This window comes from Hesperophylax consimilis, chromosome 5 (genome assembly GCF_061612785.1).
Source record: "Hesperophylax consimilis isolate HC1 chromosome 5, BYU_Hcon_1.0, whole genome shotgun sequence".
Lineage (NCBI taxonomy): Eukaryota > Metazoa > Arthropoda > Insecta > Trichoptera > Limnephilidae > Hesperophylax > Hesperophylax consimilis.
The window spans coordinates 2,952,699-2,972,527 of NC_142840.1; the positions used below are offsets into that span (position 1 = coordinate 2,952,699).

The following is a 19,829-nucleotide window of genomic DNA, read 5'->3' on the forward strand; positions in this document are numbered from 1 at the left end:
ATGAGAAACTAGACTTTACGGCCCACATTCAACAAACTGTGAATAAGGGTATGAAAACATTAGGTTTTATATTAAGAACAATTAAAAACTTTGAATCTTTACAAATCATAAATAATAATATCCCTTGTTAGAAGCCTGATAGAACATAACTCCATAGTTTGGTCGCCCTTCTACAATGTACATATTCATAATGTTAAAAGAATTCAAAGAAAATTTCTATGCTTCGTCAATTTTAAACTTAACATCCCTTTAGAACACATAAATTACCAGTCATTATTGAATCTTTTAAATATTCCGACATTAGAAAACAGAAGAAAAATGAACGACCTAACCTTTTTATTAAAATTATTGAACTCTAAATTCGATTGTTGTGAACTCCTGCATTTAATAAATCTACACATACCTACACGAACAACTAGGCAAATATCAACATTTTACATACATACATCTCATTCCAACTATAGTTTTCACTCTCCAATACAACGTTTACACAGTCTTGGTAACAAATACTTAAATAATACAAATGTATTTGACAATAATTTGAACTTGGCCAACTTTAAACGGAGTATGTGCGAACTATTTTTACCTAATTTGTAAACTATTGTTATACTTTCTTACTATCATTATGGTTGATTTTGTGGATTTTGGCAGATTTTATATTTTTCGTCTCACTTACTCTATCCATAACTATATTTTTTAAATTCTTATATTTTATGTAACATATTTTGTCAACTCTGATATTTTTAGGTAACCTGTATTTTGTTAACACTGATTTAAAAAAAAAAAAAATTATATTAAATCTGTATAACTAAAAAATAAAGATGTACATTATTATATGTAAAAGCCCTATGGGCGTTTAAATAAATAAAATATAAAAATAAAAAATAAAATAAAGATAAGAAAGCAGTTGAGAAGAATCAAAAACCAAAACAAAAAAATCTGTTGTGCAGTGAGCATGTCAAAATATTTACTGCTAAAGTTTTTTCATTAGTAGAGGCATATTTAAACATCATGTAGTTTTATGGATATCTTGTTTATTGTACAATTTTTATTTTATTATTATTGTCATTATGTATTATGGTGGTAATATAAATAATAAAATATAAAAAAATAGTACAATTGTGTACATATCGTCGCTGTGAAATCAAACCGGCATATCTGCAAAATGCTTGTTTTTCACCAGAGCGCTTTAAAGATTTCGCATATGATATTTTCCTTTTAACGTCCGTTTGGTTCACCTCAATGCCACCTTATGAATGAATAAAATTTAGACGAATACTGCTTATTGAAGTAGTAGTTGCAAATAAATCGAAAATTGCTTAAATTAAGAGTAAAATGCAGATATGCCAGTATGGCTTTAAAATCAGTGTAATATTTGCATTTGTGTCACAGTGGCTTCTTCTTTTGGAACCTGTTTAAGGTATAAAAAAAGACAATGTTGTCAATGAAAAAAAAATGTATTGCTTCACAATTTTTTTTATAAACAATTAACATAATACTGCTCTTTCCTTTGCTGATAACTTCAAAGTTTCCCAATTGTTTATGGAAATCTGAATAAATTGACGGTATTATCCCGGCGGTAACTAACTTTAGGATACCATTTTTCTTCTTCTCATCAATGGTCTCTTGGAATAAGCGTGCCTCAGAACAGGATTCACGCTCCCATTGCCCCGTTTATTCCTTTTCTTCGCCTCCTCGGAGGTTTTGAAGTAAAAGAGGCCGTCGTAAATGAGACAAACATCACACTGATCTTTCTTCGGTGTGAAAGTTTGTATGACTTGAAAAAACCTCTGTACTGGTAGTAGCTGATTCCTGCAAGGTTTGACTCCTTTCTTTCTTTTAGATAATCTCTGTGATCGGCGATAGATTTTCCACCATCGATATACTCCCGAGAACTTTGAGATATGTAGTAATGACTAGGAACACTTGAGTTTACAGTTGTGGCAAGGAGGCTTCATGCTTCGTTGGTTCACTCTTCCACGGGTTTTAGACTCGTATTCCTCACCGCAGTTTCGCATCTTCCAGTTTGTTAAAGTTTTTTTTATTAAATTTGCCTATTTTAATTTATTTTTTTAACCGGGAGAAATTTTACCCGGGTCAGACATTTTGGCATATATGCCGGTTTGTTTTAGTTGAGGCTGCTATAAACGCTTTTGTTAAGTGCAAACCGGATTATCTGCCAATAAGTCATATCTGGGTAGTAATAAAAATATACTATTGTGAGATAATCCAGTTTTACTTACATGATGGACGCATTTCCCCCTTGAAAGTTTTGAAGCAACTGGCGTATTGCGGAATAGGTCTGTCTTCTGCTAAAAAAAATGACGATTCACGCGTAAATGCATACCGGCCCAACGCCATCTGACAGATTTTTATTCAAATATACGACATGCCGGTTCGACATAAAAATAGAAGGGAAAAAAAGAAATTTTTTGACATCAATAACTCAAAAGCTCCATTTTTGCATATATGCTGGTTTGATTTAACAGCGACGATATATCGAAAAACTAATAGTAATACAAAAACAAAAATAGTAAATATAATAGGGTAAAGTCAGAATGATTTTACCTAAGCGTCCTTCTTCAGTTTTCTTCACAATTATTTCATTCAGGAAGCTTTCCGATTCCGTTCTGCCACTTTCTATAAGCCATAGGTTAATTTGCTTTTTATGAAGGTCTGTTTTATCCTTACTGCTATGCTACTTGAACCCATTATACACCTTAGGATCCAGGAATACATGGAAACATTGACCAAACAATGTATTCATTTTTGGTACCTATTATCATCCTCTGTTCTGATCTTAGTCTTGTTGTGTAACTGTGAAGTTTGGGGTTGTTCGTATAGTATATTATAAGTGCAAGAATATACATTTGTCTTACATATAATGATTTTGTTTCCTTGAATAAGGGTTTCGATGGATACACATAAGGTTTTTTACCCATTACTCTTGTTAGAGCTCTTTGTGCCTTGGCTAACAGATCTAGTATAGTTTTTGCTGCACCGCCCCAGCTTAGTACGCCATACCTGATAATAGAATAGCACAATGCATAGTACGCAATTTTAATGGTACACCAATGACTTTTGTACCTTTTGGTTCTAGCCCATTTAGATCGATCTTTTACACTTGCCTGACATCGTCTATCACCGTCCCATTTGAATAATAGTGAAATAAATGATTTTTCAGTTCAGCATAATGAAATTTAAGCAGAGAATTATTCGACTTTTGGATCACGAAACATACCCGCGTGGCTTATCTTTTTATTCTTTATTCTATGTTGTCTGTGGAAACTTCATTAATTTTCTTCTTGTTCTAAAATCTTTCATCTTCCTTGAGAAATACAAGATTGAAAATTCTTAATTTTCTCTGTTTTAGGTGGCTTGTGGCAGTGGTAACATCGAACTAGTACAGATGCTCCTTTCTCACGGAGCTCATCCATTCCTCTCCACGCTGCTCAAGGACTCCTTGTGCTACTCGGGATCTGCACAAAGGGGGTGTTACAGGTAAATAATTACTTTACGCTTCACGCAGGAGGATCTGAGAAAAAAGAATCCGTCGGGGCCTGAGTCACTTTTGGGGTGTTGTGTGGAGCGTCTTTTTGAAGGGAGGAAGGAGTGATCATGGGTCTTGAAGTGATTCATATTGTAGGAGGGAGGAAACACAGTGGCCAGTAGATCGTTCCACCGCCAAGCTGTTGAACTCTTGGATATGTAATAGAAATGACCCATTCTCATGTGACAAATGACAACCAAGAACAAATATTGTGCGCCCGTTTGGCGTGTTTCACCAGTGTTGAAGGGATCAGTTCTGCAGAGCATCAGAACAGGCAGAACAAGGACAGCATTCCTACCTGTCATCTGTGCTCAAAAGATTGCAATCCGCTTGTTATGGGGAATCTATCAAACGGGTGACATCCTTGTGAATGGTTATATCCTATATGTAGGCAAGTGCAGGTGTATTTTAAATTCATTCAATGTATTTATCTTACTGTAATACTTCCAGTGCCCTGTCAGTGAGCTGCGTCCATGGTCAGCGCGCTTCCCTCCGACTGCTGCTGTCGCACCCGCTAGCCACGCAGGGTGACGTGCTGTCCCTGGAGGAGATGCTGGCCGAGGGGGCACCCGTCAGCCCCCCGCCCCCCGCCTCCTGCCCCTCGTCCGCCAACCAGCCCGGCCCCGCAACCAACTTCACAAAGTCACAGCTACGGGCACTGCAGGAAGCCATGTACCACAGTGCTGAGACTAATAATCTGGGTGAGTGATCTTTAAACAGAATATTATTTACATGTGCACTGATGACAGAAGTGTGTTGTGTCTGTGTGCCTGAAGTAAGGTCATTTTTTGCTGGTAGCTCCACATCTCTCTTATAAACTATGCGTGTAACAGAAAAAGTGGTCACTTCAAGGCAACACATAATTTATTTATCTTGCCATTAGTAATGTTGATATTTTATTTTATCAATGTACAGTGTGTAAACTTCTGCCTTGACATGTTGGAACCTGTGTAGAGAGGAGTTCAATAATATATTCATACAGATCAACAAATGCTGATTCTGAATATACAAGTTTTATCATATATAATTAAATGTTGAATTAATAAATCGTTATTTAAAAATGAATAAAAACCATCCCTTCAAAATGCCCTGCTTGGTTGGCATCACTGCATCATTTGTTTCTTCGTATGTCTTCATATGTAAGTCTTCGCATGTTTTAAAAAGGTTATCGTCACTTCGCTTTTTTCAATAACATATGAATAGTTCATACTTTTTGAAAAATCTTTCGTAGACGTGTATAATTTTACGGGCAATGACTTTTTGGGAAATACACACTCAAGTTTTTAGAAGTAAATACAAAGAGTGGGGTTACCTCTTTCTAACTCTGCTTAAATCACATATCTTACCATAGTAAAAAAGGAAATAGAACGACTATATTATGAGTCCGTCTCAGCTTAGTACTGAGTTGACCCTGATGATACAAAAGTAAACTTTTTGTGACATCCAAGACTCCTTCAAAAGGCGGACTTGGCATTGAAAAATTTAAAAAAAGTTAATTATATAAACTACAGTCGAACTTGGTTATAACGATCATGGAAATAGCGAGTTCACGGCTACAATGAGCAATTTCAAAACAATATTTTAGTTCATGCTTATCTTCATATAATTGAAGGAGGAGGAATTAAGGAGGTCGATTCACTGATATACCGAGCAAATAATTTTGTCAACACAAAAAGGTCTAAAAAATAAAAAAAATGATTCAATAATTATTCTTGGAATAAGCAGTAACAAACAAAGGGGCGGAAATTTCCTAACCCGTTAGGGACAGATTTATATTTTTATGACACTACCTGTGTAAGATTATCGGCTATGTGAACCATTGCTATCCATCAGGCACAATGTAAAATTGTCATAAAATTTGCAAAAGTCATTAATGCGAAATTTGAGCTTCGCAATTTTGTTCCTTTTTACGTCTTCTTTACGTATTACAACTCATTGTCAATTATGTTTTAAAAACCAATAAATATGTTTATGAAGGTACCTAATTACCCTGCACGGCGTAAATGCTAGTAATGCACAACTTTTTCATCAGAGGGGCCGCTTTCCTATTTTTCAAACGGGCTGCGACCTACAAGCGGATTTTTTTCGTTTTCGTTGAGGGGGAGGGGGTTGACAGTGAAATTCAAGAGTTGATGTTTACTTTGCAAGATTGGGGCCGCGGGGTTGTGCATCACTGGTTTGTTACAAGCAAATTTTTACAGCCGAAAAGCAAAACAATCCAGCAAGCTAGTTATTTATGACAAGTGCGATTTTACAGGCAGCAGGTACAGTACGCACAAGGTGATGATAGTTATAATGCGTTGATTATTATGTAGAGGAAATTGAGAAGCATGAAAGCGAAATCTTTAAAACAATCATGATAATAAATTTGAGTAATAAAAGTGTATTTTTCTAATTTATTTTGTAATAGGTAATACTTACTCGTATTTAGAAAATATACTGTACTTTTGCGAATATATTGATAGTAGAAGCAGGTAGATAGGTACATACAACTTTTAAATAACCTATTTTCGATATAATGATTAACGGCTTTAAGGAGCAAATTTAGTCGGTCCCCTCGTGCGCCTTGTCCCAAGTTTTACTGTATTAAAACTAACTATAAAAATAAATACTTAAGTGTTTTATAATATTCTATAACAAATAGATATAATGATATCCTTACTGGGATCTCCCTATTATATTATTAAAATTTTGTGGCACGGATAATATAAAGTAATTTAAAATTTATTAGATATGCTGGTATTTAAGTTAAGTCATTCATTATTGATAAAAAAATATATAACATAAATGGACTGGAGTTCCTTACTATAACAACCTACCATTAAAATCTTCATCTGCATAATTCAACTAAACACGTCTAAAATAATGTTTTTGTTGAATTGTTACAGACATAACCCTAGAGCTACGAGCGCTGGGAGTCAGCTGGTCCCTGCACTCCTGGATGCTCTCCCTCGCAGCCGCTGCCGACAGAAGAATGGATGCCGTCATCGACCAACTGCTCCAAGACTTCCTACAAGTCTGTCCTGATGAGTACAGCAGGACATTCGCACACGAGTGCTTGCCTTTACTGTTCAACATCTTCCGATACAGCAAAGTAAGCCATGTTCTGGACTTTTCTTGTATATTATTTACAATATTATCAGGATTATATCAATTTGTTCATTAATTGCTTGCAGAAAGAAGGAACCACTCTGCTTCTGGCTGATATATTCTGTACCTGCTACGGCTGGGAAGCCATCAAAGCTATCAGAGAACCAGCCCCTGTTCCCAACACGGCTTCTCGGATTGATCCCAAATATGTGAACAACCCTGAGCTGTCTGACGTTACTTTCAGGTAAATTATACCTATTTATAATACAATCTTATTAACTGCAGTTACAATTTTCAAAAAACAACATGATCAAACATTAAAATTGTGAGAAATCATTGCATCTTACATTTTTTCTGACACAACTGAGTAAAATGATAATTGCGCTAAAATGTACCTACCTGAAAGATTGCAAATTTCGAGTTTGAATTGCAATAATCCAAACATTTGTATTATTTATAGTAAAATTATAATTTTACTAATCTCTTATTAATATTGCTGCGACATATACAAGATAACTAATTTTCTTTCTTGAAGCCGTAATTCTGTTGCTTTGATGACATTATTCGATGTGTAGTTTGAACTAAGTTTACAGAAGAGCAAATATTAACGCTACAAAGCACTTTGTGTCGCCAACAACATCAACTTGGTGACTAAACTAACTTACCAATCAATGGCTGAAAAAGTTGAAGCGCCGATGCACTTTTCTAGGTTTAAAGCATCTCAACAGGATAAATGATGAAAAGTTGCACACACTTTTTCACAGAATTTGAACAATTCATCACATTTCAAATGTTGGTTTTCCATTTCTGTGAAGGTTCTATTCAAGTTCTGTTATTATTTCAGTTTTCTTAAACAAAACTGGCCAGTAATAATATAATAACAGAACTTGAATAGAACCTTCACAAAACTTGAATATCAACTTTGAAATTTGATGAATTGTTCAAATTTTGTCAAACAACCCGTACTAAAATGTGTGCAAATATTTCAGAGTGGAAGGCCGCTTGTTCTACGGGCATAAGATCGTCCTGGTGACTGCTTCCCCTCGCCTGCGAGCTATGCTGGCACCCCCCAGAGCCCCCGGACAGGCCTCGTCGCAGGGCCCCCCGGCACCCGTCCAAGGGAGCTCCTCGGCTACCAACAGTCAGGCGGGACAGTCGCCCACAGTTCAAATAAACGACATCAGATATCACATATTCCAGGTTAGTACTGCAAATAGAAATTATGTATTATCTTGGTCATGTCAGGTTTTTTACAAGTAGGGTAAACTAGACTATGATTGCACGCAACTAGTGATTATCCACTCTCACTTTGATTGTCCTTTTCCCACTTATGTAGATTTCACCGAAATCTTAACATATTATGTCTCTATTAGTTCAATGTGAATCGAAAAACTACCATATTGGTGGAAACAGCCACCTTGTCGAAATGTGAAATTTGATCTTGTGAAGCGCATCGAAGGCTTTTAATTTTTTGCAGGTATTTCTTATATTATCTTAATATTAATTGATAATAAAACAAAATAATTAAATGTGTACCTTATGACGGCAGAACAGGTATGTATTATGAACGTGACAGCGAATTTAATTATCATTTATTTCCAGCTGGTCATGCAGTTTCTGTACTCCGGGGGATGCAACGGACTGGATGTTCCACCAAGCGACGTACTGGAGCTACTGGCTGCAGCTAGTTTCTTCCAGCTGTTACCTTTGCAGAGATACTGTGAGGCCAGGTGCGCCCAGGCACTGGATCTGCACAATGTTGTCAATATGTATATTCATGCCAAGGTAAATACTTATTTTCTAAGCATTGAGATTATATATTTATCGAGGCAATCTATACCTGCCATACTAACCAACCAATATGTATATTGGAAAATGTAATTAGTAAAAGTGATTATAATGAATAATAATGATTGGAAAATTAAGAAAACACAAAGCCACGCAGTGAATGAGAAAGGTGTCTTTTAGTTTTAGGGTTTGGCTAAGGCAATTTTATAGAAACAAAGCCTAAAAAATATATCTTAAGAATCTAATACTTTTCAAAGTTTTATTTATTTATTGTTCTTCAAAAGTACTATCCTTTTAAACGGCACTTAAGCAACTTAACTCTTGGTATGTAACAGTGAAATTTTCACCGTGTGTCATATAATTCTATTTTCATCAAAACTTACTTACTTGTTTTTTACAAAATAATGTTTTTGTTAATTGTCTTAATAATAAAAGTATAATCTACTATATTTAGTTTCCCCAGAATAGCTAGTTTCATTTAGAGAAATGATTTTTTAAACTTATTAAATGGCGTGAGGTTAACACTTTCCAAGCCATGTCGGACCCTGTTTAGTATGCATTTTTCTTCCAGTTGGGTGGCATTTTACTCACCTTCTGTTGTCCTCTTCCGGCCAAGTACGAACTCCGTTTGTGTATATATTTTCAGCTAATCGGCCTAGTCAGTGTGTTTGTGTTTGGTTTGCATATTTTTCCTATCTAAAGTACATGTCCTGTTTGTGAGGTGTTAAGTTTAGAGTGAAGTGGGATTCATAAATCACACACACTCCCAAAATCGTTGCTGTATAAAAAACCGTTTTTATACAGCGAGAGTTTAAGTGCTTCAGTTGCCGCGCAAGCTTGGCGTGTGATAGACAAGTGCAACTTTTAGCGCAAAAATGGCTAAACAACGAAACCATCGATTGAATTCAAATGAAATTAAAGCTCCGGTCAATGATGATTCCAATATTGAGTTTGATGTTTGTGACCATGCAATTATTGATTTGGGTGCCTACTTGTTTTATTCCGTTTGCATCTTGCATTCAAATTGTTTGTAGATTGGGTAAAACTGTAATTTTTTTGGAGATTGGGTTAAACGAGAATTATTTCTTTAGGATTCTACGGTAAAAATCATGTCAGTAGATATTTTTTTTTTATCATTTTTAGATTGCGTTTGTCCGTAAATAAAAACCATTTTTATTTACAAAATGCTTTGTTTTATTTTGAAAATATAATACTAAAGAATCACTCTAACATTGTAAATAAGCATTATTGAACATGTGCCAAAAATCCCAAGCCTGATAGGGTATGTTTACCCCGGCCAGTCAGGCGATAACTGCGTCACGAACTGCATTCAGACGCGGCCGGGTACTGTTAGCATGGGTGCGAATTCGTGGCCTGAAAAGTTTTAATCTACTTTTCAACATAATTGCCACCTGTATTAAGACATTTGTTGTATCGTACGACCAGCTTCTGTATCTGTAGTAATAGAAAATTTCCAACTGATTTACAAACCACTGCAACACAGCCATCGGTGGACAGGAACAAGTGTTAGTCACTCGGTTACAGCTATACAGAGGGGTGATTATGTTGTTTGGCAGTAAACAGTGTCGCTGCATTGAGCTGGTTTAAATCAAGACATTAACCGTCTTACTCATAATAGATAATACGGAGCGATAGGAATAAGATAGTAGAAAATGTTACACATATTCACGTAATACCGCGATATTATTGGCTGATAAATTTTTAAACTGCCCGACCCTCAGGATTATTAACCTTCCAGCGGGCGCGCTGTCGTAAAATTTACGACAGACGCGCCTTATCGCTTCCCCCACTCTTACCACTTATTCGTCAGCATCGAGCTTCGAGCTATGCTAGAGTCAAATCAAATGTCAAACATTTACTGCAAGATAAAAATGTTTTTCTAAAGTGAACTACGGTCGGGCAGTTTAACCGATAACAGAAGAAGAAAACAGAAGCTTTCCAAAACGCGGTGTTTGTCGGTTATGTGCACTGGATAAGAAAAGATCCTCAGCATCAATGAAGTGTTGCCGTTGCCAGTCCATTACATGCAAGAACCATTCTTCAGTTGAGGTGGTTTGTAACAATTAAAGGATGAGAATATTGATTCTGACTAAATAGGTCGATAAAATATTTTGTTTTGAAATATTAACATGTTTAGAGTGTTGCTTCGTTTTTTTTTTTTAAGAAAGTCAAATAATCACTGCCTATTATCAATTTACATATCCTTAAAAAAAATCCCTAACATTTGTGTAAGAAAACAACACTTACATGGAGAAAACTCGATGACGTAAAATTTACGACAAGCGCCCGCTCAAGGTAAATTTTTCAACGCGCCCGCTGGAAGGTTAAGACAGAGATCGCCGACTTTGTTAACAACCTGGTTGATTTGACAAATATCAACCAGTCACGCATGAAAATGTAAAAAGGCATTAATACCCATTAGAAGCACTATCAGAGGAATATTTTAAATCGAAATATCGATTTACCAAAGCAAATACGGAACACATTATCAAATTGGCCAAATTTCGAAGTAATTTAAAGCAGAGACATGTCATCTGAAGAAACGTGAAGTTAGCAACTAAACGAGAAATGTAAAAATGAAGGTGTTTTTGAGGATTGGAACAAAGTTGTGCCAGTCATAAAAAAATCTTGAATTATAAGTAAATATTTTATCCCAAACAGTATACGGCCCTCATCACCATATAGCTTTACCAGTGCTGCAGCGGCGTATTAGGAAATCATTATAAGTAAGACTGTATGGGTTTTGTTGGGATATTTTAGTTTTTTTTAAGCCAATGGGCTCTATAACGGTGACAGTTCTGATAAATCGGGACCCTACTCCTGGATCACCATAAGGGGAGAAGAATTCTCGAGGAACAACACTCAATACTTTTTAGTACAGAAAAAAGCATGGAATTGGTTTAGGATGAATATAAGTAGGAACAAAACACAGACATATGAATATATAGACTAGAAATTAAAGATGAGGGGTAAAATCAACTGTTGAAGAACAAAGGGGGTAAAGCTGACTGTGATTCGTCAATAAATCAATCTGACAGTATATAGGCATCTCGCATTATAATATCACCATTTAGTTCTTAAAAGTAAAATCTGCTTTTGAATGAATAGACATTTTTACATGGGAGCGCAAATTACTCGCCACGTTATGAACAAATTTGCGAAGTCCAAATTCGGCAAAATAAATTTCTTCTAATTTCAGAGTCGAATATTTCGCTTAGGTATTTAGTTAAGGCGATGCCATACGCAGTAATGCAAAATCATGTGTTTTTGGTTTGAAAATTTGGTCGCCTAGAAATGTTTCAGATGCTTTAATTAAATACTGCGAGTAGAATACATCTTGGCCTTTGAAATAATCGAGTATTTTTTAGATAAGTCTTTTTATAAGCCCAGAAAAAAATAGTGTAAAGGCCTATGAAAACTGCTTTAAAGTTCAAAATCTCTTACTTACGAACCCATTTTCGGTTATGATTTTATTGTATAACGTGGCAAATTAAGTTATTTATAAAATGATCGAAAAAAAAAATTATATTTATGCCTGAACATCCAAAAAATAAAATAAAAGGCACTTTTTGGCCATGTTTTTTTCTTGCATAAATCAAAACAGGCGGATGGTGTTAAGCGGGAATTTAAACCTTATCGCCATCTACGTTAGGGTTGTTATTGATAGTGGCTCAATTTAAAATATTACACGGCGTAGTGCATCGCCTTAAGACACTTTTATAAATGTTCATAATTTACTTCCCAGCAACCAACCAGCTTTGTGTTTCGCGTCCAGACGTATCTCGGTGTGATAGTATATGTTTTTACAACTGATCCATATTATACGATGTGAATATGCTTAAAATAAAGTAAAATAATGCTTATATATATGGAATGTAATACGACAATTGGGTTTATTCTCTTTTTCACATCTATTTTTACAAGTTTTCATACCACAAGATACCATTTTGCCGTGTTATTTCGTAAAATGAACCGATGATGCCTCGACCATAGTTCGTACAAGAATGATGACGTCACGTTTTCTAAATTCACTTGAGGCTATACGCGAGCACAGCCGGCTCCAATGGAACCGGTATGGGGAGTGGGGAATAATACGCTTTTAATCACTTAGGGCAGGTCTACTAATATTCATATGTCTATGGAACAAAACCAAACAACTGAGGACAGCTCAATGTTTCTAAGAAAATGTTGTTAGAACCAATATTAATGGAATAGAAATTGAACATATTATGCTAATGGCTGGATAATTCTAGAACACAGCAAAGCAAATGTCTCAATAGATTGAACACATTGATCGGGACCTAATATAATAGATTTTGTACTTTTCTCCAGGTTTATAATGCCGTCCAACTGTTGGAGTACTGCCAAGGCTTCCTGCTCCAGAACATGGTGGCGCTCCTGACTTACGATGACTCGGTGAAGAGATTGCTGTTTGGAAAGAGGCTGCCCGGCCACGACGTGCTGGGAGCGCTACTAACCACACTGCAGCAGAGGATCAAGGCCAGGAGGGGACCAAACAAAGCGCGATAGCTCCCTTTATAATTTAAGCTAAACCAAAATTATTCATATTAAAAGTAAGAAATAATAATTATAATATGTATCTAATCTTTATTTTGTGTGATCATCTATTTTCAAAAAATTGTAAAAATCTTCATTTAAATATTCCATTAAATTCATTAAAAAATGTATTATGTACTTATTTGTTATTTGTAAATATTTTAAATTTTGTAATATTAGCGAATCTTTTTTTGATGTTGAAAGATTTTTATTAAAGTTTTGTAGATTTTATTGGAAGTGAGCATGCTACAAAATAATCTCCTGTTGCCGTATAGAATTCGAGAAGAAATTTTAATATTATGGTTTTGTATTTTTTGGTTTTATAATTAAACAGTTCTATAAGAAACCTCACGGCAAAATTTATGTGAATAATAATACAAATAACTTGATTTTTAGGATTAGCAAAATTATTTAAATTGGCCCTCCAATAAAAAAAGCTAAAACCAGTGTACGAAGGAAGTGAGTACTTTTTGTTTATTTTTTTTTAATATTGAAAGGTTACCAATAATTCAATGAACAACTACTTAATATTATTTGTATAAAATGTACCTAATAATAATAATGGTTCTGGATTCCTCAATACAACCAAACCACTTTGTACTCAGTTTTGGCCCCCCTGAAAATGTTCACAAAGATATTAATTTTAAATAAGAATTGATCATTATAGTAGCCCAGATTATTTTCTACCGATATTATAAAACATATTAATTTCGGTTGTCGGTGCATAGGTGCGTGATTTTAGATTGTGTTCCTGCATAATGTGTAATGTGCAAAATTATTTAAGTTCAATGAACTTTTAATTTTCAAAATTGGAACTGATAAGTATAAATCATATCAGACAAGCGATAAAGTAGGTACCAAATTTTTCATGTTGGTTAATAATTTTTTATTTGAAGTGTGTATTTCTTTTGTTGAAATGTTTAACAGATAAATGTCATTGGATAGATGTCCTAATTTTTAAAGTTTACTGACATTCGATAGGTAAATTTCTTCTTTTAAAGGCAACGATCCTGAGGCAAATATATATTTTTAAAATACTTAAAATACTCAGCTTCACAAATCCTACAAATATAATATCCCGTGATTTTTAATGGGTCTGCACTTGTGCTAAATAAAAGAATAGTATGAATAAAATGTAATTTGTATTGTGACTATGTGTTCTACTTTCCAAATAAAAGTTTTTATATTTTGTATGAATATTTTAATATATTTTTATTGTAAGTAAAATTGTGTGTTTTCAGCAAAGAGGGAATGAATCACTTTTTTGTAAAGTGTTTGGCGCTTGATTCTAATATCTAATTTTATATAACGTTATAAAAGATATATTTTTATTTATTTTAATTTTTGTAGTTTATACTTAGTGAGTATGGTCATAATTTAAGTGCCAATTGGAAATGTTAAAGTAATTAAAATTGTAAACCATTTCAGATGAACATTATTTGTTTATATTATAATAAATTAGTAAATGTTTTAGCAATTGCATTTTGACTTAGGTTCAAATTCATCTCCCACCAACTTCCCCTATACCAATTTCAACCAAATCTAAAAGTAATCAGATAAAATCAAAGAGGGAAGACATTCACACATAGAACATTAATTTAAATACAATATTTCAAGAAAACTTCAACAGTTCTCTTTGAAAATTATATAATACTGCACTACTTCTAATAAAATGCGGAGCGAGTTGGTACGGCAGACATTAATGTAATAATACCAGTGGCGGTTCTTCTACTACCAGAGATGTGCAAAATGGGTACCCAAAACCATTTGAAATGCAAAATGGAAATGGGTCAAAAATTTTCCATTTGAAAATGCAAAATGCAAAATGGTTTTCAGAAAAGCATTTTAAATGCAAAATATCTATTTTCAAAATGCAAAATGGTTTCTCAGTTCAAACAATTAAAATAATTATAGAATTTTTAAATAATTTTGTCATTTAATAATGGACATCAATGTAGAACAAACATATTACATGATGGTAAATCCAAAAACACCACGACTACAGATTATGAAACCACAAAAAATTTGCACGGGACTAATGTTGCCAACGTAAAAACATAAAAACTGCTATCTAACATTTAATATTACAGCGTCATGGCCCCGTGTTCAGTATTTTTTGTAATGGTATCACTCAATTGCCAGGGCTCCTACCAGGGAGCAACTTGACAAATGTAAATTATCTCTCATAGCGAGGTTGAGGACCGACTGATATTTGGGACTTATGAAAAAAAGATGAGTGGAGATAGTAGGAAGAATGTTGCAAAAAAACATTTAAAATGGAAAATGCATTGAGAAAAGCATTTAAAATGCAAAATGCAAAATGGTTTTTAGAAAAGCATTTAAAATGCAAAATGGAAAATATCCGTTTTGCATTTTGCATTTCCATTTGAAATGGATTTATTTGAAATAAAGCACATCTCGGTTTACTACATAGGGGGACTACTACATATTTTAGAAAAGATATTTTTTTTCTATGCTTTGTGTTGACAAAAATTAATGAATGAATACTTAACATAGTAATTGTTAACACTTGCAGAAATATTGAAATCTGATCATTTTTAAACTCGAATTAGAAAATTCCCTACGGACAAACATGCAACCGCTCCAATATGATTTAAGATTTTCACGGCCAAAAGTATTTTTGTTATTTGTTTTTGGGGTATTATGCCGTGTTGCGCTAACTCCTTCTTTAGCCAACGTTTCGGACAGCATTGCAGTGTCCATCATCAGGGCAGATGTGTTATTAAATGATGATGGACACTGCAATGCTGTCCGAAACGTTGGCTAAAGAAGGAGTTAGCGCAACACGGCATAATACCCCAAAAACAAATAACAAAAATGCAACCGCTCCGCTTAACTTCTTGTTGCATGCTAACGTGATTCGGCCATAGCAACGGAGACAATGAACAGTGATAATCTCAAGGTAAGTATGGTGTAGTATCTATATTATCTGCCTGTAAAGAATGTAAATAAATTGTACTATATGTCCATTAGCAGCATCAAGTTCGTTGATCAAATGCATTGTTCATATAGTTTTATATTAGAGATCGACGAACCGGTGGATGCAATCTGTTAGCCACATGTTGATAATAGTTTGTCTAGTCTATGGTTAGTAATAGGATAGATCATTGTAGTAATATATTATATAGTTGTATAGCGCCCTTGAGGTGATTTTTCACAAAAACGGCTATACAAATCATCCAAATATTATTATTATTTCGCGAATTGGTGCATGCGCATTTGAATCATAAAATCATAATCACGCAAACATATTCTAGGATCCCCTTGTGAATAATTGGACGTTTGTTTTAGACCAAATTGAAGTAGGTCAGTTATGCACGGGCTGGGATTCATGTTAGTAGTATTATAGCCGCGTGTGATGAGTTGGTAAAATAATTTTTTTTTTTTTTTTTTTTTTTATAGTCGGAGGCGGTTTACTTACGTTCCCCGCGAGCACTTAGGCCATAGGCCCATTGTACTATCTCCCATTTTACCTCATTCCCTTGCCAGTAACCCGGTCCCTTTTATGAAGTTCACCAGGGCTGTCATTGGATATGTGGCGATGTCTTCTGGTTCCACACTGTGTCTTCCCAGGTATCTGAGCCTTATTCCCAGCAGAGCGGGGCATTGGCACCATAGGTGAATTGGAGTCTCTTCCTCCTCTTCACATTTCCTACAGATGTTGGTGTTTTCCACTCCCAACAGTTGCATGTGTCTCCTGAGATGGCAGTGTCCCGTTAATAGTCCTACCAGTTCCCTCAGTGAGTTTCTGTCCATATCGAGTAGTTGCCTGGTTCGGTTAGGGTCCGGTCCGTTTATGAGTACTTTAGATTGCCTCATTCCGGGTGCCTTCTTCCATTCCTTCCAGTGTTGGGATTTGACCCACCTCTTGATATGTAGTTTGGTGTGGCAAGCTGCTACTCCTACGGCCGGCTCGGATCCCGCAAGTGGTGCTTTCGCCCCTTTCCTTGCTAGTTCGTCAGCCCGCTCGTTGCCCTCAATACCTTTATGTCCTGGTACCCAGAGCAGGGTTATTTTATTGATCACCAGTTCTATAAGGATAGTCCTGCATTCCATCACCAGTCTGGAGTCGCATCGGTTACTTTCCAGTGCCATTAAGGCCGCCTGGCTATCTGAACATATATTTATGTTCTTATTTCTGTACCCGATACTCATATTCTCCTGTGCGCAGGCTAAGATGGCTTTCATCTCAGCTTGAAACACAGTGCAGTGCATTCCTAGGCAAATTCCTCACTCCCCGCCACACTGCTCATTTATATCCCGTTTCGGCCAAAATTTCCCGAAATTTCTGACCCCGAAATCATCGATACCATATCGCGCACTTACCCCGGCCGAGCGATACGATGTTCAGTTTTTTTTTGTAAATTTTACTAACTAAATTATAATTTACAAAATGTTAATAATACCTGTTTTAGCTTGTACATCTCCTCAGCGGTAGTCAAATAAAAACTATTTGCGATATGCTACCACTGAGGAGATATTTAAAATACCTTTTTTTAACGATTTAATGTAACCATTTTTTTTAAATTAATTTAAATATTTGTCTCTACAAAAATCCAGGAACCTCGTAGCATAGTGAATCTTTCCTCTTTCGGAGCGCTAGGTTACTGGGAACCTGCGAAAAATACTGTCATAACCCTTTTACAAATTTGATCGCTTCAAGATCACTTTTACAATTTTATTTTACAAACATTTCTTATTTTTTGTCGTATCTTGACAAACTAAAAATCTAGTTATTACATACTTTTATCACATTGTTATAACTACTATGTAATAAAAGTATGTAATTGTAATATACAGGCGAGCTTGCAAAATCTTTGCAAAGTCTCAATTTCAAGCGTCTGCCTTCAGCTAACCCACCGACAAAATGAATATGTAACATTTTGCGCTGGCTTATTTACGCATATGTGGCGTGGGTAAAATCCCCACCCCTTTTTCGGTCAGCAGCCGAATGTCGGCTGCGAGTCGACCTTATAGGATCTAAGCAGCGACAAAAATAAAATTAAATCAGTTCAACTTTACCATAAAAAACAAGTGTTTTACTTCTACAAGTGACTCCTGGATTGCAACAATAACATTTGGCTGTCATCAGTTGTTTTGTTTTGCTCTATCTAAAATTAATTTTTTACCATTCTTTTTTGTTTTCTGGCAAAAAAAAAGTGTAGTGTGTTGTGCCTTGAGGTTTCTTCTCCCTCCTGATCTTCCAGGAGTCACTTTTCGCTGCTGATTTCCAGATATTTATAACCTTTTTTTACTTCTGTCATTTTCCATACTATTATTGTAGTTGTTTACTGTTGTGAATAATGGAGGAAGATTTCCCTCCTGGACCCCCTACAAAGCCCCCAGATCCCTCTCCAGACCCCCCAGACGGGGAAAATGGAGAAATTTCTGACAGTGATTCTGTCATTTTGACTTCTACCAAAAAAAGGAAATTTACTCCTTCTTCCCCAATAAAACTTGACTCTCCTTCGACTTCACAATCCCCACCAGCACTTTCTCAACTTCCTCCAACAAACTTTTATTCTCCTCATTCCCGTGGCCCATTCATAGTATACGCCCAAAAAACTGAGCAAGGAAAAACCATCCACCCTCTTGAATTTGGCAAATTCCTATCAAATAGCAAGAACCTTTCAATCAAGCCTGGAGGTGTAAAAGCCGAGGGTCGCTTCCGAATCTCCGTCGAATTCCTCTCAGGGTCAGCTGCCAACAGTTTCATCAAAAATATCTTCATTTCATCTAATTCAAAGTTCAAGGCATATATCCCTACTTTCAATGTCACTCGCATGGGCCTGGTCAGAGGTATCTCGACCGATCTGTCCATCGAAGAAATTCTGTTTTCACTTTCAACCCCCCAACACATTGGCAATCCCATAAAAGCCAGGAGGCTAAATTACAAGGACTCCTCTGAGGGTATAATTTCCTGGAAGCCCTCCCAATCTGTAGTTATCACCTTTGAAGGTCAATCTCTTCCCTCCCATATATATTTATTCTTCAACTCATTACCAGTTGAAATGTATACTTATCCCACCACTCAATGTTTCAATTGCTGCCGTTTTGGTCATACCAAAGCTGCATGCAGATCTCAACCCAGATGTTTTAAATGTGGAGAAAACCACGCAGCTGACCAATGTCCTTCTTCCTCCTCACCCAAATGTTTTAACTGCTCAGGCTCACATACAGCTATCAACACTTCTTGCCCAGAACAATCTCGCCAAAAAAATATAAAAATTTCTATGGCCTCCCAGAACTTGTCTTTTCTGCAGGCTTCTAAACTATTCCCGCCTGTCAAAAAATCATTTGCTGAGGCTTTATCCAGCAACTCTTCATCCAACCCTCTTCCCTCTTCTACAACAACTTCTTCTCGTTCAACTAAATTCACATACAAAAACGATATCTCTAAACCGGCTCCTGGATACGATCAGCAACAACACAACTCACTGCTCTTAAATCCCAATGGTTCACCTCTTTCAAATGCCACAAATGGGTGTGCAAATAATTATAATCCGTCCTCAATGAACTCTCTAAAACTTTCTGAAAAACTCTCCCAAGACAATTCTTCATTTATCCAAACTCTCATTATTCTTCTAATTGACCTTATTTCTTCTCAAACTAATCTACCGTCCAACGCTGCTACTATTATTTCCACATTAAAATCATTTATTCAAAATGACTCTTCAAGATTTCAAAATACTTCAGTGGAATAGCCGAAGTGCTATTTCTAACAAATCTGATCTCCTTAACCTATTAAATTCCAACTTTATTTCTTTGGCTGCTATCTCGGAGACTTGGTTTACTCCATCCA

The 19,829-nt window shown here is 35.6% G+C and overlaps 1 protein-coding gene across 1 annotated transcript in view; it reads left to right on the top strand.

Moving 5' to 3' along the window:
• LOC149423419 (ankyrin repeat and BTB/POZ domain-containing protein 2) overlaps positions 1 to 14,284 on the top strand; it is a 112,954-nt gene extending 98,670 nt beyond the window's left edge. Inside the window, exons 15-21 of the mRNA XM_089631961.1 lie at positions 3,374 to 3,501; positions 4,001 to 4,251; positions 6,439 to 6,644; positions 6,727 to 6,884; positions 7,630 to 7,840; positions 8,243 to 8,425; positions 12,782 to 14,284. Coding sequence (XP_089488087.1) covers positions 3,374 to 3,501; positions 4,001 to 4,251; positions 6,439 to 6,644; positions 6,727 to 6,884; positions 7,630 to 7,840; positions 8,243 to 8,425; positions 12,782 to 12,979 — 1,335 coding nt within the window. The 3' untranslated portion in view covers positions 12,980 to 14,284. The remainder of the gene's footprint in view (positions 1 to 3,373; positions 3,502 to 4,000; positions 4,252 to 6,438; positions 6,645 to 6,726; positions 6,885 to 7,629; positions 7,841 to 8,242; positions 8,426 to 12,781) is intronic.
• The last annotated feature ends 5,545 nt before the right edge of the window (positions 14,285 to 19,829 follow it).